The sequence below is a fragment of the Perca fluviatilis genome, chromosome 5, assembly GCF_010015445.1.
Source record: "Perca fluviatilis chromosome 5, GENO_Pfluv_1.0, whole genome shotgun sequence".
Classification (NCBI taxonomy): Eukaryota; Metazoa; Chordata; class Actinopteri; order Perciformes; family Percidae; genus Perca; species Perca fluviatilis.
In genome coordinates this window covers 6,871,033-6,894,308 of record NC_053116.1, presented here as the reverse complement: position 1 = coordinate 6,894,308, position 23,276 = coordinate 6,871,033, and the positions used below count along the sequence as shown (strand labels likewise).

The following is a 23,276-nucleotide window of genomic DNA, read 5'->3' as shown; positions in this document are numbered from 1 at the left end:
GGTAATTTCAGAAAGTGACTCATCACTTTGCTGTAACTGCAGCCTTTAAAACCAGGAAAATACAACACTTACCATATAAAAATATGATAACATCCAAAATCTAAGACGATATCTAGTCTCATATCACGATAATGGTATAATATGGATATACTGCCAAGCCCTAGATGGCCACGGGGCTTCTCAGGTGCTGCAAGCTTTGCCGTGAGCAACACGCTAACATTGTGCTCTCTATCTATTGATTCACAGTTCCCAGTTTTCCTAAGCTACGCAGTGCTTCCTAGCCTGTGTAGCCATTGCTGCCGGTCCAGATTTCCCCTAGGCCTGGATCGGTAACACTAGTAGAACTGCTACTTGGGCGGAGTGCGCAACACCTGAAAAGCACCGTTGTTACCCTCTGCTCCTCACCACGGGGCTTCTCAGGTGCTGCAAGCAAATCACTCCGCCCAGGTAGCAGAAGTAGCAGTGCTTTGCCTTCTGAGAATATAGTTCCCAGTTTATATTCGGTTAGAAGATGGCTGTGTCTCACGTGACCTTGTTATTTGTAAACGCTGTGACTATACAAATCACAACATGTAAATAGGAAAATGTTGGCGTTATTTTGTCACTTATTGGGAGCAGTAGGCTAGATGGAGCCGGTTACCTCCAGCATCTGTGCTAAGCTAGGCTAGCGGTGGGTGCGTCAGACAGAGTTACGACACGCACGGAGATGAGAAGGGTATGTATGGACTTCTACTCTGTCTAACTCTGGGGGATACGGTGAATAAGCTAAAGTACCAATAAGTCGGCGTGTTCCTTTAAATGGGTCCGGGCTAAGTCCTGAACCTCCTCAAGTCCTAGAAATGCTTCTGGTTGGTAATAAAATCCTTCACTGCCATGAGCAGCAGCCAAGCTTCGCTGTGCATTCAGCAGAAACTCTTGCTGACATCATCATAGGTGTTGTATCTAAGAGAGAGTAGAGTAGATGTGGTCTGGATCCCTGGAGGCTGGATCCAGACTCTGGTAGGTGGAGTCTGCACGGGTGGAGAGTGGAGGGCAGTTCTCATAGATGTTAATCTGAACACAAAAATACAGTCAAAATACAGAAACAGCAACTTATACTGTGGCACCATTTCTGGATATGTAATTATGTGATGTGAAAGCAGAAGTTGTCAACATTAAACATTTGTACATGAGAGGGAAACAGAAGTGGTGATGATCAGATGCTCCCTGCAGAGAACTCTGTGCTAACATCCATGTGTTTTAATCCCACAGCTAAATGCAGAAGGTCATCAATGGGTTTGGTGCAACAAGATTCCAATCAGCTGCAGTGTGGGACCGTCTGAGTTCATCACATATTTTACACATCAACTGTTAAAGGAGCATTTATCAGAGTTCACAATGATGAAAATATGCAGCTCTAAATACAACTGTTAGACTAAACATGTTGAGTTATTTGAATCATCAGCAGCTGTCAGTGAACAGTTAATAACATGACTCTCAGTAGAAACTCACCATCTGTAACTCGGATCTCAATCTCCTGGTATGATAACCAGAATGGGAAAATCTGACCAAACCACATCTGTACCGTCCTGAGTCAGACCTAATCAGGTTTCTGATGCTCACATAAAGAATTGTTATAGATACTGGAAAATATTCTTTATATTCGATGCTGTATCTGCCTCTCTGAGCTGTGTCCTCTTCTGTGTTAATGAGAATGTCTCCATCTTTACATTTATCCTTACAGAAGATTCTCCTCTTTCCAGAGAAAGAGAAGGAGTATCCAACTGTGATGTCTCCTCCTTCAGTTCCTGAACTCTTGATGACTTCTGCATTGATGAGACCAATGTTTCCATCCTGCAGTGCTGTTAAAAAGATGAACAATCAATAGTTAATATCTGTACTTCCTGTAAGATGCTGCAGTCTGATTTGTTTCACATTTCCATAAATCATACATAGATCCCCACAGTCATACTGGGAGCTGCCTAGTTCAACCAGTCTGTGACTGAGGGGTAACAGTTTAAAACAACAGAGATCTGGATTCTTTCAGATTTCAAGCATTAAAATAATCTCACAGTCGGACTCTGATTTAATGTTCATCAGAGAATAAAAACAACTCAAAAAGTAATGAAGTGATTCAGTCAACAATAATGAAACACATGGAAACATTCCTGTGTTCAGACAGAATGGGAGGTCAGTTTTAGAGACAGCACGATTACATACAAAGTCAAAGTTTGAGTTTATCCTGGGCTTTATGAATCTGGCTCAAAACACATCCAGACACAGTCAGAAGGACAGAAAGTTTGTTTGTTTGTTTGTTTGGAGCAAATCAACATAAACTGTCAAACCGGTACGAATGACACATATGATGATAAGCATAAAAATTATTGAGTGAGAGTTACGTTAAGGAAAATAAATTATATTATATGTTCATTTCTGCTTGGGGAGTGTAGTCTTTATTATTTAGGAGAGCAGGGGAGGGTGTCTTATATTTTACTCATCCCATGATTATATTTTTCTCATTTATTCTGGCTAAAATATATTGAGGTGCTAAAGTCCATCAGCGCCAACAGAGCCGTCGCCACGGTAACATGCCAAACCATTTACCATCTCTTTATCCAAAACTGGAGAGTAGCTGCAGTTTTACTGTTTGCCTTAAATATATTGTTTTTATAAAATGTTAAGAGGGTAATGAACTTTTTTTTCCAAAGAAAATACTGAAAAGGCTGCAATGGGCTTTTTAGGAATATAAGATTAAGCCTCCCTCCCACCAAAATAATTAGTTTACAGTCCCTAAAATAGCTGAACAAAACATGTAAGAAATCGTACTGTCATATAAGATATGAAAAAGAACAGTTAAAAATGTTATTTAGACAAAATGTAAATCTATGAAACATTTTATTTTATATAATAGATATTTATTTAAGTGCATTTGTTTTTCTTCTATTTCACCACTTCAACATCCATCCTCAGCTCTAAAATAAGCCTCAAATATCAAACAATCATAACAAACAGCATCAAAAGCAACATTTAAAAATGTTTTATTAAAACAAAATGTGAACCTATGAACCAAGCATTTTGTTTAAAGGGGTGATAGAATGCAAAACCGATTTTACCTTGTCATAGTTGAATAACGACAGTTTGGTGAGTAAATAGTACATACATAGAACCTCTAAATCCCATTGACACCCCTTTCCTCAGCAAATCTCACAATTTGAAACTGCCTCTGAAAACGGGCGAATCTCAACAAGCCACCGAGTTGACGTCAACTCGGCGGCTCCTCCTCATTTGGCTCTAGTCTCTACCTTTGTCACGCCCAAACATTTACATAGGCTACACCACTGATCTGAGGTCATCTTAGTCTTCTGAATAGGTCGCGCAGATCTCAGAAATTATATACATTGTTCATCTGCTATTTTACCACTAAATTCACGTCTGAGCCTGTTATATGCAAGAAATCAACTATGTAGAGGTCAAATATGGACCGTTTTACGAAAATTGATGGCTAACCCGGCCTGTTGTGAGGTAGATGGAGCTCCGTCACGGCTGGCAGCCCACGGTGCTCGATACCCGCGCAAAGTCACCTATTCTGGGTTAGTGGACTACCAAAAGCCGCTGCGCTGACAGAGCTCCAGGGCCTGCAGCTCCCCTCATCCTGCTAAATGGTCGGTGTGTGTGAGTGAGAGCGCGGTCAGCGAGCTTGTTACGCCCGCAATCTCTTACCACAGGTTCCAGTTAATCTTATGATGGATATATGTTGAGTTATTTAACGATCGGGAAAATAAACGCCTCTTGTCCACGAGTGAGCTGTATGGAGCTCTATCAATGAGAGCTAGCTAGCTTGCCTCCTCTAAAATTCACAAAAATGCATTAAATTGAAATCTGACAGCTTTGTTAAGAATTTATGGTAGCTGTGATATACATGTCGTGCCGAAATTCAAAATGTAAATATATGACAGTTATGCCGAAAGTGTAGCAACAATCTTTTCCCATAGGATTAAAAGGGACACATAGTCTAGCTAGCAGCTCCTCCTAAAGAGACCCCTCATGTTCACAAAAATGCCTTAAATTTAAATTGGACACCATTGTTAGCTTTATAAGACCTTGGGGTAGCTGTTTTATAAGTGACTTGAAGAAATTCAAACTGTAAATATACTTTCATTATGCTGGCATCTGGCCAGCTCCGGAGCTGTCTTTTCTTTATTCTGCGAGTTTATGTCTGATTTAACATTAAAACTAGATTTGGTTGTATCTGTAAGTGGGAAGTCATATTTTTGTAAAATCAATGTATGACTATAAAATCTCTACCTTGTTAACACATTTTTGAGTCTTATATTGAGTCTTCTATGTTCATTCTTTTTTTTTATCTACCAGTTTAACCAGCTTCAAATGATCAACTTTTTTCAAAAATCCATTTTGGCATTGCATTTTGATTGAAGTAAACTAAATGGCAGCTGACTTTTTTGTTTTTATTTTCCTGTATAAAACTGATACTTTATGCAACAACAAAAATTTGATTTATTATAATTTTAAAAGTTGTTACAGCTTGTGTCTATAGAAACTCTGCAGTAACAATTGGTACAGTGTAATCCCTTAATGTCCTCTCATAATTCAAGTGTTGAAGCCTTAGCGAGCATTCAGACTGAAAACAGACCTGCATTAAAAATCCATGTTGTTATTTCAGGTAACGGTGAGATGAAGAAATCAGCGGCCCCTTCAGTGTTTACCAAGCAGAAACCTGGGGGGGCTGAGACATGACGCCAAAGTCTCCCATCACAGGCTAGATTTTCTAGAGGAGGTGCAGAAGTCTATTTTTCTGTCAGAGAACTTGAATTACAATATACTGAAAGATGATTGGAATATTGGAAAGGATATATGGAATGTTTGCCCAATAATTCCCAAAACATACTGCTTATCACAGATTCAAAGTTCAGCATTGTTAGGGTGTGGCTGTGTTGAGGGACAGGTGGGTGACCTTACAGGTGGCTAGCTGCTTCTTGTCTGCTACAGCCAATAGATCAGATTATTTTAATTATTGTATAATGTGATTTAGTTCAAACTTTTGGATTGCAAAGATTATTTTAGTGAATCACACTGATGCAAAAATAATGGTGACTGCCAGAAAACTACCAATGTTCAATTCATACAAAGTTCATGAGTATGTATGTTACATATTCATGAACAAAAAACATTAAGTTCCTGATCTTCTGATACCAAATAGTCCTATTTGGTATCAGAAGATCAGGAACTTAAAATTGTACATGGCATTGTTTTCATGATGACTGGATTCAGCACCTAAACACATTCACTACAGTTTGAAAAGTACAGAATAAATATAGTATAAAATTATATAATGCATAACTGTTATAAGAACATATACTTGCAAAAGCAATAAACACATAAAAAAGAATTTCATCTTAAAAAAAAAAAACATAATGTGAGATATAACTGACAAAGTTTCCCCCAATAACGATAAAAACAGATTTCTTTGAGTGAATGTGACTCATTCAAAGCAATTTGTGTCCCCTGTTGGCCCCTGAGAGAGTAAATGTGGCGCTGACAGCGTTGAAGCTACAGCTGATGTAAAGTAACAGTAGAGTACAGAGGAGGGAAGGCTCGTGCGTGCCGGCCGAGCTGGCTTCTACCCGAGGAACAGAGTAGACCACGTTATCTGCGTCACCACAGGGGGCGCTGTGCAGCGAGGCAGCTGTACCGTTGGGAAGATCCAGCTCAGAGTAGGTGACGTCACTCCAGTCGTCTTCAGTCTGCAAGAAAACACAAAGCTCAAACTTTATCACCTGACTTTACTCGCCTGTTTCTTCACAAGAGCATCATTTCAGCGTGAGCTGCTTCATGTAGACCACGTGTCGAATTCAAGGCCCAAGGGCCAAATCCGGCCCCTTGCAGATTTAAATCCGGCCCGTATATTAATTTGGGTTCACAATAGATTTTGGCCCGCCTTTAGTTGTGCGCCAAACCAAAAACACAGGAAAGTGTTTTTTAAACTACAATTACCTGACATTCAAACCAGATTATGGCAGATTTGCCGACTCTGAGATGCAGAAATTCCCCCAGAAGCAGAGAGAGAGTTTTCATATTCAGGCTGTGAAACAGGTTGTTGTTAAAAAAAAATGTATCATTGTTTTGCTTGATTTGCTAAATTCTATAATGTCAACAAAAATGTGACAAAAAGCGTAGAAAAAATGTCGGAAAAAGCAACAAACGCATGACAAATGTCTGAAAGCCACAAAAAAGTCTGAACAAAAACAAATAAACTCTACATGTCTGGTCCTTGGTGTGATTCTCTTTTTCCAGTGTGGCCCTTAGTGAAAATGAGTTTGACCCCCCTGATGTAAACTCTTCACAGGGTTTTATCACTGAATCTATTTTTTAACATGAATATCTGTATCAGTGCCACACCTTTTCCTCCCTCTCTCTCTGTTCACACTTCATTCTCAATGGCTTTAGATACAGTACAGTATGATCACAAACTGGCCTGGTTCCTGTTCCTCAATAGGTTGCTTTTCTCTCTTGATGAACAAAATAGACAGATGGAAGTTCTCCTCCAGCTATATTGATTTATCTTAACATTCCCTGAGTAAAGAACTAGATTTCATTTTAATTTTGAAAACATTAAGCTCATTTAAAATCCTATTTTTGTCCATAATCTTCTCTCTATTCTGACACTGCATCAAAAAAAAGTCCTTTGCTGTACAATAACATTTTCATTTGTCTCAGGCCACGTCTCAAAGCCTGCATCCAAACATAAAAATGCAAATGAACATTATTACATGATCATGATCACCAAAGATAGGTAGGTGCAAGGGATAGTGTTAGGGTTAGGGGTGTTTTGTCTTATTTTGGATTTTCTGTTTTGTATTTTTGCCCTGTTTCCTGTTTTATTTTGACGGTCTTGTTTTCTGTCTTGTCTTGTTTTACTTCCTGTGTTTTCCCCCCCTTGTGATTGCCCTAATGTGTTTCCAAGCCTTGTGTCACCTGTGTTGTGTTTCCTCGTTAGCCTGTGTATTTAGTCTTTGTCTTCCCCCTGTCCGGTGTCAGATCATTTGTGTGTTTTTGTGTTTGCTCGTGCCTGTCGTGTCTCCCACTGTCCGTGCATGTCTGGTTCTTTGCTCCCTGGATTTCCTTTGTTCTCAAGTTTCTGCTCTTGTGTTATGGATTCCCTGTTTTTGTTTTCTACACTCTGGATTATTTTTTTGCCTGCCACTTTCAGGACTCCCTTTGTTAATTTGTATTTTGTTTTAATGGACTAATAATCTTCCACCTCAAACTTTTTCCTGCCTGCCTGCTCTCTGCCTTTGGGTCCTCAACTTTCCTGAACCTTAACAGATAGAGAAACAGCTGTGTAAATAAAAACTAGTACCTATCAGCTCCAGCCTGAAGGTGTTTACTAAAACCTAAAACCCTACCAGACTTTTGACTTACTTTCTTCTGAGAAGTGGGTGCAGCGACTAAGCTGTACTCCTCTGTGGTTTCCACTCCATCTGGTTTGGTGTATTTGGCGTAAGTGTAAACTGTAGACACTTCTACAGGAGGAGATGTGCTCTGTCTGTCCTCTCTGATCTCCTCATACACTCGGTTGGCCTGCAGGAAGAGAACAGGGATTTGTATTAATATCAGCTGGTTTCTCAAACACTAATGATGCTGAGATGTCGAGATGAACCCAAACTCACATCTGTCACATTAGAGTACTCAGTTTCCAGACCAGGTTCTGAAAAACATGCAGTTCAGAGGATTAGAATAAAGAGATGACTTCATAAAAAAACATTTTGTGACTTCATTTTAAAAAAAAGAGCTGACTAAACCATTTGGGGAGACCTTAAAGGTCCAATATGTATTATTTGTACTGTGATAAATCCAAAAATGACACCAATGCCTCATCAGATATTAAGGAAACATGTTAAACTGAAATACTATCTTTTCTGACAACAATGCTAATTTCAGTATTTTTCTTTTTGAAATTTACATTCCGTGACGGAATTTATGTTTATGTTTTGATCTGTGTGTTGTTATCAACGGCCCAGTTTGACAGCCAGGCTGGGTTGCCAGATATACCTGTAAAAACGTAAACCCAGCACGCTACAGCTGTAACGGTAGTACAGCCATGAAAGCAGCAAACAAACGAACAGGATCAACAGAGATAGATTCTACCCGACCTAAAAAAAAGAAAACAGCATTTTTCTAACAGTTGCGTGACCAGAGACGTAACAACCCCCTGGTAAATATTGGAGATGTATTTGAAAGATGGAGACAGCTTAGAGCCCAAAAGGACGCAGAATTGGCTTATTTCCTCCTGAACCGGTAAGCATTAGCTTCAGGCTAATTTATCACAGCTACTAGGGGCATTTTTTGTCATTTCAACATTTGTGTACTCACATTGAATTATATAGCTAGAGTACCGGAGTTGGTTACTTGCAAAAACAATTGAGACAGTAAAGTGATCCCGACTGGTCCTGGCTAACGCTGCCTTGCTAACCCTGCTTACTGCTAACGTTACCGGGGGACCAGGCAAGCCCATGGCTGTTTACAGCATGTAGCCTCTTCAGCGGCTGGAGCCGACAACGGTGAGTTATTTTAAACCATGAGAGGGGGGCTGTAAATCGGAAAGAGAGGACTGTGAGTTTGCAGTGTGTTTAGCGATTGTTGCCGTAATTCTAAGCCAATGAAGTGTGTTCCGTCGTCAAGGTAGTGGTATATTTAGCGTTTCGTATTGTAATTCTAAGCCGAGGAAGTGTGCCTGACTGGCGTGTGGAGAGAACGGTGAGGTTGTTGTGTTTTTAGCGGTTCATACTGTAATTTTAAACCGAAAAAGTGTGTCTGTCAGTTGGTTACAGAGCCCCGAATGAGCACGGGCTTTTATGACTGTCAATATAGCCAGAATCTAACGTTACGCTTCGTGCTGTGGAGTAATGTCTGGCTATGTGAGACTAGCATCTAACGTTAGCTACTCTGCTGTGCTGTGAAGTAATGTCTGGCTATGTGAGAAAAGCATCTAGCAACATTGTTGTGAATGCTGCGGTCTCAGCCTGGCAACCTCCGTGAACTTCGAGTCTGGGCAGGAGGGGGCGGGGGAAACGACTCTCCAGTATTTTGAATTTGTACTGCAGTAACTATTTTAACCGCTAGCTGCCAGTATTACACACAATATTACATATTGCACCTTTAAAGGTTCTATATATGAGATTTAAAACAGTATTAAAGCTGCAAGCAGCGATGGACGGGCCCTCGCACCTCTGCGCGCATCAGGGTTACCGCCGGATGCCGCTCCTTTCGACCGTGCATTTGCGCGGCACTCAGATGCCGCAAATCGTCACCAATAACTAGGGAACACCCTGCCGAGTTCAACGATACCTCACACAAGACTCTGCATCATACGCTTCATTAGCTGTGAAAAGGGGCGTGGCTAAAGCATAGGGGGCGGGTCAAACCAACACCAATTAAAAAGGAACTCTCTGCTGAGTTCAATGACACCTCACACAAGACTCTACCTTAAACGGTTCAAATGTTATCAAAGCGGGCGTGGCTTGAGTAAGTGGGCGTGGTTAAACTATAGGGGGCGGCTCAGTATCGCATGTTGACCACACATTATAAGTTTCATGTAAATCGGATGATGTTTGTCATATAAGGCGCATTTCCTTTTGCCAGCGGGGGGTGCTATCACCAAAAGTCAATTTTGGCCTGTAGGTGTCCTCAGACCTGGACCCTTGTCAATTGTGAGAAATTTCAGGCAGATACGACAACGTACACTCAAGTTACAACAACTTCTTTGTTCATCGCTAAACACTCAAAATGGCCGCAACACCACACCCACACCGTCTGACGAAAAGTTTTTCTTTTAATAACTTTTCATCGTTAAGGTGCTGCGATGGTACATACCAAGTTTGAAGTCCATTGGATGAAATCTGTAGGAGGAGTTCGTTAAAGTATAGCACCTTGACTTTTAGGCCTACTTCCTGTTGCCACTAGGGGGCGTTATGACTTTCAGTAAATATTGGCCTTTATTTGTCCTCAGGGTTGGACTCTTATGAATCCTGAAAAGTTTTGAGCCAGTTGGACAACGTACACTCGAGTTACACCCACTTCCTGTTTCGGCGGCAAAACGCACAAAATGGCCGCCCCGCCACGCCCACGCCCACGCCCTAGGACGAAAAGTTTTTCTTTTAACAACTTTTCATCTTTAACATCTTAAGATGGCACAGACCGAGTTTGAAGTTGATCGGATGAAATCTCTAGGAGGAGTTCGTTAAAGTACGACATGTGAAAATGGCCAAAATCACACTAATTTCGAACTTTGAATTGGCGGACTTCCTGTTGGGTGTAGGGTATGGCTCTAATGACGTTTCTTGTACATCTTGACATGTTACATATGTGTACCAAGATTTGTGAGTCTACGTTAAACGCACTGGAGGGGCTCAATTTTCTTAACTTTGTAGGGGGCGCTAGCGAGCCATTTTTGTGCACCTATTCCTGAAACTCTTAAAATACATACATTTTTACCAGACTTGATGCGACCGCCAAATTTGGTGAGTTTTTGAATATGTTAAGTCCCTCAAAAAGGCAATTCATTTGACAGGAAAAGAATAGAAAGAAACAATTAAAGCTGCGAGCAGCGATGGACGGGCCCTTGCGCCTGAGTGCGCTTCGGGGTTACCGGCGGACTCCTTCCCTTGCAACCGTGCATTTGCGCTTCACTCAGACGCCGCAAATTGTCACCAATGAAAAGGCAACTCCCCGCCGAGTTCAACGATACCTCACACAAGACTCTACGTCATGAGGTTCATTAGCTGTGAAAGGGGGCGTGGCCAAAGCATAGGGGGCAGGCCAAACCATCACCAATAAAAAGGAAGTCTCTGCTGAGTTCAATGATACCTCACACAATGGTCTATCTTAAACGGTTCAAATTTTAAGAAAAGGGGCGGGGCTTAAGCATAGGGGGCGTGTCAAACCATGACCAATTAAAAACGAAGTCTGTGCTGACTTCAATGACACCTCACACAGGACTTTACCTTAAACGGTTCAAATGTTATGAAAGGGGTCGTGGCCTGAGTAAGTGGGCGTGGTCATATTATAGGGGGCGGCTCACTATCACATATAGACCACACATTCTAAGTTTCATGTAAATCGGATGATGTTTGTCATATAAGGCGCATTTCCTGTGGCCAGGGGGGGGCGCTGTGACCAAAAGTCAATTTTGGCCTGTAGGTGTCCTCAGGCCTGGACCCTTGTCCATCGTGAGAAATTTCGGGCAGATACGACAACGTACACTCAAGTTACAACAACTTCTTTGTTCATTGCTAAACACTCAAAATGGCCGCCACGCCACGCCCACACCGTCTGACGAAAAGTTTTTCTTTTAATAACTTTTCATCGTTAAGGTGTTGGGATGGTACAGACCAAGTTTGAAGTCCATCAGATGAAATCTCTAGGAGGAGTCCGTTAATTATAGCACCTTGACTTTTAGGCCTACTTCCTGTTGCCACTAGGGGGCGCTATGACTTTAAGTAAGTATCGGCCTTTATTTGTCCTCAGGGTTGGACTCTTATGAATCCTGACAAGTTTCGAGGTAATCGGACAACGTACACTCGAGTTACACCCACTTCCTGTTTCGGCGGCTAAACGCACAAAATGGCCGCCCCACCACGGCCACGCCCTATGACGAAAAGATTTTCTTTTAACAACTTTTCATCTTTAACATCTTAAGATGGCACAGACCGAGTTTAAAGTTGATCAGATGAAATCTATAGGAGGAGTTTGTTAAAGTACGACATGTGGAAATGGCCAAAATCGCACTAATTTCGACCTTTGAAATCAAAATATCGGACTTCCTGTTGGGTTTAGGGTATGGCTGTAATGAAGTTTGTTGTACATCTTGACATGTATCATATGTGTACCAAGTTTCGTGAGTCTACGTTAAACGCACTGCAGGGGCTAAATTTTTTTAACTTTCTAGGGGGCGCTAGAGAGACATTTTTGTGTGGGTATTCGCGAAACCCTTAAAATGCGTACATTTTCACCAGACTTGATGCGAACGCCATATGTGGTGAGTTTTTGAATATGTTAAGCCCCTCAAAAAGCCAATTCATTTGACGGAAAAAAAAAAGAAACAATAATTCCTTCAGTTTCAATAGGGCCTTCGAAGCTGTCGGCGCTCGGGCCCTAATTAAATCTGCGAGCAGCGATGGATGGGCCCTCGCGCCTCTGCGCACGTCGGGGTTACCAGCGGACGCCGCTCCTTGCGACCGTGCATTTGCGCGGCACTCAGACACCGCAAATCGTCAACATGAAAAGGGAACTCCCCGCCGAGTTCAACGATAGCTCACACAAGACTCTACGTCATACGGTTCATTAGCTGTGAAAAGGGGCGTGGCAAAAGCGTAGGGGGCGGGTCAAACCATCACCAATTAAAAAGGAAGTCTCTGCTGAGTTCAATGATACCTCACATAAGACTCTACCTTAAACGGGTCAAAAGTTATGAAAGGGGGTGTGGCTTAACCATAGGGGGCGGGTCAAACCATCACCAATTAAAAAGGAACTCTCTGTTGAGTTCAATTATACCTCACACAAGACTCTACCTTAGATGGGTAAGGTTTTATGAAAGGGGGGGTGGCTTAAGCATAGGGGGTGGGCCAAACCATCACCAATGAATAAGGAAGTCTCTGCTGAGTTCAATGACATCTCACACAAGGGTCAACCTTAAATGGTTCAAATGTTATGAAAGGGGGCGTGGCTTAAGCTTAGGGGGCGGGCCAAACCATCTACCAGTTCAATGATACCTCACACAAGGGTCTGCAACAAATAGGTCATATGTTATGAAAAGGGGCGTGGCCTGAGTAAGTGGGCGTGGTCATATTATAGGGGGCGGCTCACTATCACATGTAGACCACACATTCTGAGTTTCATGTAAATTGGATGATGTTTGTCATATAAGGCACATTTCCTGGTGCCCGCGGGGGGCGCTATGATCAAAAGTCAATTTTGGCCTGTCGGTGTCCTCACGCCTGGACTCTTGTCCATCATTAGAAATTCCGGGCAGATACGACAACGTACACTCAAGTTAAAACAACTTCTTTGTTCATCGCTAAACACTCGAAATGGCCGCCACGCCACGCCCACACCGTCTGACGAAAAGTTTTTCTTTTCATCGTCCTCACGGTTGGACTTTTATGAATCCTGAAAAGTTTCGAGGTAATCGGACAATGTACAATCGAGTTACACCCACTTCCTGTTTTGGCGGCGAAACGCACAAAATGGCCGCCCCGCTACGGCCACGCCTTATGACGAAAAGTTTTTCTTTTAACAACTTTTCATCTTTAACGTCTTAAGATGACACAGACTGCGTTTGAAGTTGATCGGATGAAATCTCTAGGAGGAGTTCGTTAAAGTATGACATGTGGAAATGGCCAAAATCGCACTAATTTCGAACTTTCAATTAAAAATGGCGGACTTCCTGTTGGGTTTAGGGTATGGCTATAATGACGTTTTTTGTACATCTTGACATGTTACATATGTGTAAGTTTCGTGAGTCTACGTTAAACGCACTGCAGGGGCTCAATTTTTTTGACTTTCTAGGGGGCGCTAGAGAGCCATTTTTGTGAGGCTATTCGCGAAACCCTTAAAATACGTAAATTTTCACCAGACTTGATGCGACTGCCAAATTTGGTGAGGTTTTGAATATGTTAAGCCCCTCAAAAAGCCAATTCATTTGACGGGAAAAAGAAAGAAAGAAAGAAAGAAAGAAAGAAAGAAAGAAAGAAAGAAAGAAAGAAAGAAAGAAAGAAAGAAAGAAAGAAAGAAAGTTTCAATAGGGCCTTCGCTGCTGTCGGCGCTCGGGCCCTAATTAAAGCTGCAAGCAGCGATGACGGGCCCTCGCTTCTTGCACTGGGGGGTACTGGCAGACGCAACATCACATGTAGACGACACGTTCTAAGTTTCATGTAAATCGGAAAAACTTTTGCCAAAATACAACCGTTCCTGTTTTGACACCGACACCTACACCTCCATAACTTGTGCATTGTTTTTGCTATCAAAAATCTTTTGATAACTTTTTGTCATGAGGGTCCTCCGAGTCTATATGCAAGCTTTCGTGCAGCTCAGGCTAACGGCCCATGTGTAGTTAGACAAAGTAGGTTTCCCATAGGCCTATATCACGATGTGGCTATTTAATAAAAAAAAAAATTCTAACAGCGCCATCTAATGGCCGATTCCCAACTATGTCCAAGTTGAGGCCTTCCCCGCCTTAGAGGGCGCTATGGAGCCCGTTTACAGGTATGAGCCAAATCGCTGTAGAGTCTCTCAAAGCTCCCAGGTGTTTATGTGGGCGCGAATTTTAGTGAGTTTTTGTATATATTGAGGCCGTCAAAAATGTGCCCAAGGGCTAAAACCAATTAAGGGGCACTATAGAGCAACCGTACCACTTCCAAGCCTAAATGTGAATTCAGATGAAAGAGTTTAATACCCTCCGTGAACCATCACCTTATCGTGGTGGAGAGGTTTGTGTGTCTCTGTGAACCTGAGGGCTGTGTTGTCTGGAGCTTTGTGCTCCTGGTAGGGTCTCCCAAGGCAAAGTGGTCTCAGGTGAGGGGCCAGACAAAGAATATTTCAAAACCCCAATGGAAAAACAAGGTAGAAATGGAGTGACCCTGCCCGGAGGAAGCCCGGGGCCCCCGGGCTCGTCGGCGAGCGCCTGGTGGCCGGGTTTGCCACGGAGCCCGGCCGGGCACAGCCCGAACAAGCTACGTGGCTCCCATCTCTCCAGCCCATGGGCCCACCACATGTGGGAGGAACCGCTGGGGTCGGGTGCGCTGCCACATGGGTGGCGGTGAAGGTCAGGGGCCTCGACGGACCAGACCCGGGCAGCAGACGCTGGCTCTGGGGACGTGGAACGTCACCTCTGCGTGGGGAAGGAGCCGGAACTGGTGCGGGAGGTGGAAAGGCGCTACCGGTTAGATTGTGTGGCGTAACTTACGACGCACGGTCCTCGGTTCTGGAACCGTACTCCTGGATAGGGGTTGGACTCTTTTCTTCTCCGGAGTTGCTTTGGGGGGGGGCGCTCCAGGGCGCGGCGTGTGGGGACACTAACAAGCCCCCGGCTGAGCCGCTACGTTGGAGTTTACCCGGGTGGACGAGAGGGTTGCCTCCCACGCCTGGCGGTTGTGGGGGAAAACTCTGACTGTTGTTTGTGCATATGCACCAAACAGGAGTTCGGAGTATTCGGCCTTCTTGGAGACCTTGAGTGGAGTCCTGCATGGGGCACCGGGGGGGGAACTACATTGTTCTGCTGGGGACTTCAACGCACATCGGCAATGATGGAGACACCTGGAGAGGCGTGATTGGGAGGAACGGCCTCCCTGATCTAAACCAGAGGGGTTGTTTGTTGTTGGACTTCTGTGCTAGTCATGGATTGTCTATAACGAACACCATGTTCGAACATAGGGATGCTCATAAGTGTACCTGGTACCAGAGCACCATAGGCCGAAGGTCAATGATCGATTTTATAATTGTTTCATCTGATCTGAGGCCGTATGTTTTGGACACTCAGGTGAAGAGAGGGGCAGAGCTGTCAACCGGTCACCATCTGGTGGTGAGTTGGGTCAGGGGGTGGGGGAAGACTCTGGACAGACCTGGTAAGCCCAAACATGTAGTGCGGGTAAATTGGGAACGTCTGGAGGAGGCCCCTGTCCAACGGACTTTCAACTCGCACCTCCGGCGGAGCTTTTCGTGCATCCCTGTGGAGGCTGGGGGCATGTGAACCCGATTGGACAATGTTCAAAGTTTCCATTGCTGAAGCGGCGCGGCGAGCTGTGGTCTTAGGGTCTTAGGTGCCCCAAGGGCGGTAACCCACGAACACCGTGGTGGACACCGGTGGTTAGGGAAGCCGTCCGACTGAAGGAGTCTTTCCGGGATATGTTATCCCAGAGGACTCCGGAGGCAGTTGCAGGGTACCGAAGGGCCCGAAGGGCTGCAGCCTCTGCCGGGAAAGAGGCAAAGCAGCGGGTGTGGGAGAAGTTTGGAGAAGACATGGAGAAGGACTTTCGGTCGGCACCAAAGTGCTTCTGGAAAACTGTTCGCCACCTCAGGAGGGGGAGCGGTGAACCATCCAAGCTGTGTACAGTAAGGATGGGACACTGTTGACCTCAACTGAGGGGGTAATAGGCGCGTGGAAGGAGCATTTTGAGGAACTCCTGAACCGACTACACGCCCTCTATGTTAGAGGCAGAGCTGGAGGATGACGGGGGATTGTCGTCGATTTCCGGGCGGAAGTCACTGGTGTAGTCAAACAACTCCACAGTGGCAAAGCCCCCGGGATTGATGAGATCCGTCCAGAAATGCTCAAGGCTCTGGGTGTGGAGGGTGCTTCCTGGTTGACACGTCTCTTCAACATCGCGTGGAAGTCTGGAACAGTGCCAAAGGAGTGGCAGACTGGGGTGGTGGTTCCCTTTTTAAAAGGGGACCAGAGGGTGTGTGCCAATTACAGGGGTATCACACTTCTCAGCCTCCCTGGTAATGTCTACCCAAGGTGCTGCAAAGGAGGGTTCGGCCGATAGTCGAACCTCAGGTTGAGGAGGAACAATGCGGATTCCGTCCTGGTCGTGGAACAACGGACCAGCTCTTCACTCTCGCAAGATCCTGGAGGGAGCCTGGGAGTATGCCCAACCGGTCTACATGTGTTTTGTGGATCTGGAAAGGCGTATGACCGGGTCCCCCGGAGATACTGTGGGAGGTGCTGCGGGAGTATGGGGTGTGGGGGTCTCTACTCAGGGCCATCCAATCTCTGTAACGAACCAAAGTGAGAGCTGTGTCCGGGTTCTCAGCAGTAAGTCGGACTCGTTTCAGGTGAGGGTTGGCCTCCGCCAGGGCTGCGCGGTTTGTCACCAATCCTGTTTGTAATATTTATGGACAGGATATCGAGGCGTAGTCGGGGTGGGGAGGGGTTGCAGTTCGGTGGGCTGGGGATCTCATCGCTGCTTTTGCAGATGATGTGGTCCTTATGGCATCATCGGCCTGGCGACCTTCAGCACTCACTGACGCGGTTCGGCCGAGTGTGAAGCGGTTGGGATGAGGATCAGCACATCTAAATCGGAGGCCATGGTTCTCAGCAGGAAACCGATGGAATGCCTTCTCCAGGTAGGGAATGAGTCCTTACCCCAAGTGAAGGAGTTCAAGTACCTTGGGGTTTTGTTCGCGAGTGAGGGGACAATGGAGGCGAGATTGGTCGGAGAATCGGGCGCACGGGTGCGGTATTACATTCCATCTATCGCGCCCCGCGGACGAAAAGAGAGCTGAGCCAAAAGGCAAAGCTCTCGATCTACCGGTCAGTTTCGTTCCTACCCTCACCTATGGTCATGAAGGCTGGGTCATGACCGAAAGAACGAGATCCAGGGTACAAGCGGCGAAATGGGTTTCCTCAGGAGGGTGGCTGGCGTCTCCCTTAGAGATAGGGTGAGAAGCTCAGTCATCCGTGAGGAGCTCGGAGTAGAGCCGCTGCCTTGGCGTCGAAAGGAGCCAGTTGAGGTGGTTCGGGCATCTGGTAAGGATGCCCCCTGGGCGCCTCCCTAGGGAGGTGTTCCAGGCACGTCCAGCTGGGAGGAGGCCTCGGGGAAGACCCAGGACTAGGTGGAGGGATTATATCTCCAACCTGGCCTGGGAACGCCTCGGGATCCCCCAGTCGGAGCTGGTTAATGTTGCTCGGGAAAGGGAAGTTTGGGGTTCCCTGCTGGAGCTGCTCCCCCTGCGACCCGACACCGGATAAGCGGACGAAGATGGATGGATGGAGTTTAATATTCTGCACATGGCTGCAAAAGTTTGAGAGTTTTTGTGCATCCTAAAGTCCTCAAACAAGTGTTCGGAAAATTAAGATTTTTTCACGAAAACCAAGATTTCGGAAATATTAGAATTTTGTAATTTTTTCTGAAAATAGCACCATAGACTTCAAGATGAGATCTATGTTCCCTCAAAAGTTGGTATATTAACTTATTACTTTTGTCTAATTTAAGGCGCACGCTTGGGCGTTGCCAGGGGGCTCCATAGCGCCCCCTGGCAAAGCCCAAGCCCAATCACTACAGAACTTTGCAATTTTCACCAGTTGTGAAATGTTTGCAAATTTTTGTGAGTTTACGTGCATACTAACCCCCTCAAAAATGCAACAAAGGACTCGGAAAAATAATAATAATCTTATGAAAAACAATAGTTTCCTTCGCACTTTCAGTGCAAGGCACTCCCTTTAAACTGTTGGCCCTCCCCTTGGTATTAAAGAGATTTAAATGTGTTTCATGCTTTTTGCGGTTTGGACGGTGTGGATGGTCCCCGTGAACCTCTGCATACTGATTGAGGTTAAAGCGTCTACAAGGATGGACCTTCTCTCTTCTTTCTCGCTCTGTTGTTGTAGATTAGTTTACTCTTTGGACTTGTCTCCTGAACCAGAGTATAAGCTTTTCGGGGGGACTGTAGCCAATCATTGCAATGCAATCTAGGAGACCCCGTCCACATTTTTACAAAAGACCCTCCGTGCACAGTCGCCTAGTTGCGCAATATGAACATCCACAATTCCCGAGATGGTGAGCCCTACGAGCAGTTTTTTTCAAATGTGTTTGTCTCTTTAGTGTGTTAATGGTTGTGACATGACTTCTTCACTGATATAGCGGTTGACGTGTGTGTGTGTGTGTGTGTGTGTGTGTGTGTGTGTGTGTGTGTGTGTGTGTGTGTGTGTGTGTGTGTGTGTTGTGTTTTCCTGTAGTCTCACCTTTGGGTTTCCTGGCCCTCATCCTGCAGAAAATCAGCAAAGCTACTGATAACATGATGAAGAAGAGGACCAGAGTCAGACCCACATACAGCAGAGCTCTTGGGGCTGTTTGAGCAGAACACGTTCGTTTTACACTTCCTGGTTCATTATTAAATATATCTGGCAGCATAAACTGGACTCCAAGGTACATGAGAGACCTGAGAGATCATTCATGCTGTGTTGTCCAACTAATAGTAACATCAACTTAATATTTTTAAATCAATACTTTATAACCATTTAATAACATTTAAACCAACAACAAATATAGGTTCTATGCATACAAGCATACACATCCATGTGTTTGCAATAACAGTATATTCACATACAAACAAAAAAGTAAATGTGTGTTTCTGTCGAGGCTGCTCACTGGCTTCAGGGAAGGCTGATGAAGGTGTGGAGCTTAAATTATGTGATGTCATCAGTGTGGAGGCTGATGGGACTGATGGTGAAGAAGGTCTGAGAGGAGAGGTTGGAGCTGTGAAACATTAAAAACACAATCAAACAGTCAGATAGTGATTGTAGAGATCCAAAGAAGTGGTGATGATCAGATGCTCCCTGCAGAGAACTCTGTGCTAACATCCATGTGTTTTAATCACACAGCTAAATGCAGAAGGTCATCAATGGGTTTGGTGCAACAAGATTCCAATCAGCTGCAGTCGGTTATCACATATTACATAATAAGGCTTTATAACATATAAATATCAATAAAATTAAGTAATAATGTAAGCTCACCATCTGTAACTCGGATCTCAATCTCCTGGTATGATGGTGAGAATTGGAAAAATCTGTCCAAACCACACCAGTATCGTCCTGAGTCAGACTGAGTCAGGTTTCTGATGCTCACATACAGAACTGTTTTAACTACTGGAAAACCTCCTCCTTTATATTCAATGCTGTATCTGCCTCTCTGAGCTGTGTCCCCTTCTGTGTCAATGAGAATGTCTCCATCTTTACATTCGTCCTTACAGAAGATCCTCCTTTTTCCTGATAAAGTAAAGGAACATCCAACTGTGATGTTTCCTCCTTCAGTTCCTGTACTCTTGATGATTTTTGCATTGATGAGACCAATGTTTCCATCCTGCAGTGCTGTTAAAAAGATGAACAATCAATAGTTATTATCTGTACTTCCTGTAAGATGTTGCAGTCTGATTTGTCTCACATTTCCATAAATCATACATACACTACTGGTCAAAAGTTTTAGAATACCCCAATTTATTGAAATATTAGCAGTTCAAGTCCAATGAATGGCTTGAAATTGTACAAAGGTAAGTGGTGAACTGCCTGAGGTTAAAAAAAGTAAGGTTACCCAAAACTGAAAAATAATGTACATTTCAGTATTTTACAAAAAGGCCTTTTTCAGGGAACAAGACATGGGTTAACAACGTAAAGCTGTTCTGCAGCAATGGAGATTGATCAAGCTTTGAAAGTTGGTGCTACCAATTCCCACAGGTGTTCCAACTTGTCTGGATTACTTACAACCCCCTCTGTTTGTATAAAAGTATTGTTGGAACACACTGTTGTACCGTACCCTCGTGAGCATTATTTGAACAGTATTGTATTGTAGAAAGAAGTGTGTTGCTATAAAAATGGCGGGAAAAAGGCAATTAACAATGGAAGAGAGACAGACCATCATGACACTTAAGAATGTTGGTCTTTCCTACAGAGAAATTGCGAAGAAAGTCAAGGTGTCAGTGAGTACAGTATTCTTCACCATCAAAAGGCACTTAGAAACTGGGGGAAACTCTGACAGGAAGAGGTCTGGCAGACCCAAAGCCACAACAGAATCAGAAGACAAGTTTCTGAGAGTCAACAGCTTGCGTGATAGGCGGCTCACAGGACAACAGCTTCAAGCACAGCTTAATAGTGGTCGTAATAAGGAAGTCTCAGTTTCAACTGTAAAGAGAAGACTTCGAGCTGCAGGTTTGATAGGTCGAGTTGCAGCAACAAAGCCACTACTAAGACGTCAGAATAAGAAAAAGAGGCTTGACTGGGCCAAGAAACATCGTCAATGGACTACTGAAGACTGGAAGAAGGTGTTATGGACTGATGAATAAAAATTTTAAATCTTTGGTTCATCACGCAGGTGTAGGATTCTCGTAGGGTACAGATTTGATCATTGGCAAATTATCAAATATGTTTTATCAATATTAATAAAGTTATGAATATGGTTATTAATAACTTTATCAAATCGACAAACAATCAAAACGGGGCACCACCCTGCTAGTCAGGGACCAATAATCAAACTGTGGAACAGTCTCATTTCTGTGGGAATCCTTTAAAAAGGAAATAGAGGAAAGGGTGAATCCAAGCACGGACCTGATTGACCAGCAATTATTACAACAAGTACACAAATAATAATAAGTAATAATAATAATACTTAATAAGCAACTGCTAATTAAGTATAATAAGATTTATTAACTCCACAATTATCAGTAGCTAAACAATAATCCTTCAATAATAAACTCATATACCTTTTTATAATATCACAACCAAAAACAAAGCAAAAACAAAGCAGCATGTGTCATGGACACGTCTGTGTCTGTGTGTGTGTGTGTGTGTGTGTGTGTGTGTGTGTGTGTGTGTGTGTGTGTGTGTGTGTGTGTGTGTGTGTGTGTGTGTGTGTGTGTGTGAGAGAGGGAGTGAGTGACAAAGGAGGGGGCGGTGTCGGAGTGTAGTTCTAAACACCAAAACAACTCCAAAGATGGCTACTCCTGTGAGCTGCACAAAACTATTTAGCCTCAAGAGGGCGGTAGTGGTGCTGCGTGCGCGGAGAGGGCTGAAGAAGCCGGGGGGGTTGCTAGGCAACGAGAACACTTAGCCGATCGGGTAGCTAGTCCCTGTTTTAGCTCTGTACGAACATAGGGAGATCCCATGTGTGAAGCTACAGCGTTAGCTTGGTAATTGCGCGGCTAGCCTGTGTCGTGTGTGTGTGCGTGTGTGTGTGTGTTAGTAAAGGACGAAAGAGAAGGAGAGTAAAGAAAAGAGGCACTTCTGATCTTAAGATATTGATAATGACCTAGTTCCCCTCAGCCACTGTCCTACGGACTGAGACCTTTGGTTTTGCTGAGGGAAACGTCACTATAACCACTCCAGTAGCTAGCAGCTGATTTTCGCGATTCTATCGCAGACAGTAACTAAATTCCATGAAAGGAATGAATTAGCAGGTAGCGATTACAGTTATACCCAGCTACTTAACACAACATAAATCAACGAGTATAATGATCAATTTATACATTCACAGAACAGATTAATAACCAGAAATGGCCCATACATGATTACAATCAGATCACATTAATGGCAACAGCGGTAGCTAACCCTTTGCTCATTAGTAACAAAACAAAACGCACTAGTTCTATTATCTGCCCAGAACTGTGTAAAAGCCTCCTTACTGTGCGTTGTCTGTCAGTTAAGTCTCTTGGCCAGAGCTTAACAATCCGTTTCGTCCGGAGCAAAAGAACGAAAAACGGATTCCAGGTCGACCAAACAAGAAAAAGAACAGTCCTTTTCTTAAATCCAGGCTGATTAAGCCCGCTGCAGATGAAGGAATACTTCGACAAAGTATTTCCTCGGATCCCCTTTGTATATCAGGCCAATATACTTTGTACCAGCTCGAAACTCGGCCAGCAAGATGATGCTGGTTTTCTAGTTTACTAGTCCGGACTAGAGTGCTTCCTATTGCGACGTGAGTCACGGTGGAAAAGCTAAGAAAACACACGCCCAACAGCTTTTATCCTCCCTCCGCCTCCTAGTGGCGGGTGGTGCATTCAAGGACCGACGACCAATGAGAAAACTGCAACCTGGTCATAGGCGTGAAGCAGTTCTTTGTCTCACCACCAGTCTGCCTTGTCCCACACGTGTTAAATGCACTTTCTCCATGTTGCAAAGTGGCGGCTTGTATGAGTTTCATGAGACTGGTTTTGGAATTTACATGTAGGCCAAGATCCTTTGTCTTGCAGTCAACTCAAGTTGAGCCAAAACGCTGTTTAACCAACTCTTGGCCCCCAACACAGGGTCGGTGATTTGTACAGAGTGAAAGGCACCCTGAACCAAAACGGCTACCACAGCATTTTGCAGGGCCATGCAGTACCCCTGGTATGCGCCTAGTTGGTCAGGGGTTCATCCTACAGCAAGATAATGACCCAAAACATAAGTCCAAGCTATGCCAGAACTACCTTAGGAAAAAAGAACAAGATGGTAAGCTTAAAAACATGGAGTGGCCAGCACAGTCACCAGACTTAAACCCCATTGAGCTGGTTTGGGACGAACTGGACAGAAAAGTGAAAGCAAAGCAATCTACAAGTGCCACACATTTATGGGAACTTCTGCAACAGAGTTGGGAAGAACATTCTGAAGAATATTTGATTTCCATTGTAGAAATAATGCCACAAGTGTGTTCAGCTGTTATATCTGCCAAAGGGGGCTACTTTGATGAGTCAAAAATGTAGAATACATTTTGGTTTATAAATTGATTCCATGATTTCTTTTTTAACTTAAATTATGTATT

General features: G+C 44.0%; 1 protein-coding gene and 1 long non-coding RNA gene across 3 annotated transcripts in view; both read right to left on the bottom strand.

Annotated features, from left to right (window-relative positions):
- LOC120558795 (CMRF35-like molecule 8) overlaps positions 1–23,276 on the bottom strand; it is a 64,970-nt gene that overhangs the window by 40,240 nt on the left and 1,454 nt on the right. Inside the window, exon 1 of one of the 2 annotated variants that reach the window (XM_039800057.1) lies at positions 1,492–1,667. The exons of the other annotated variant lie outside the window; for it this stretch is intronic. Coding sequence (XP_039655991.1) covers positions 1,492–1,558 — 67 coding nt within the window. The 5' untranslated portion in view covers positions 1,559–1,667. Of the gene's footprint in view, positions 1–1,491; positions 1,668–23,276 lie in introns of those variants that run through there. 2 annotated transcript variants of the gene reach the window in all.
- LOC120558815 lies at positions 5,173–22,616 on the bottom strand. Its single transcript, XR_005639202.1, has 3 exons — positions 22,162–22,616; positions 13,210–13,212; positions 5,173–5,183 (listed from the first exon to the last, which is right to left on the bottom strand). It is a non-coding gene; the product is annotated as an uncharacterized LOC120558815 (long non-coding RNA).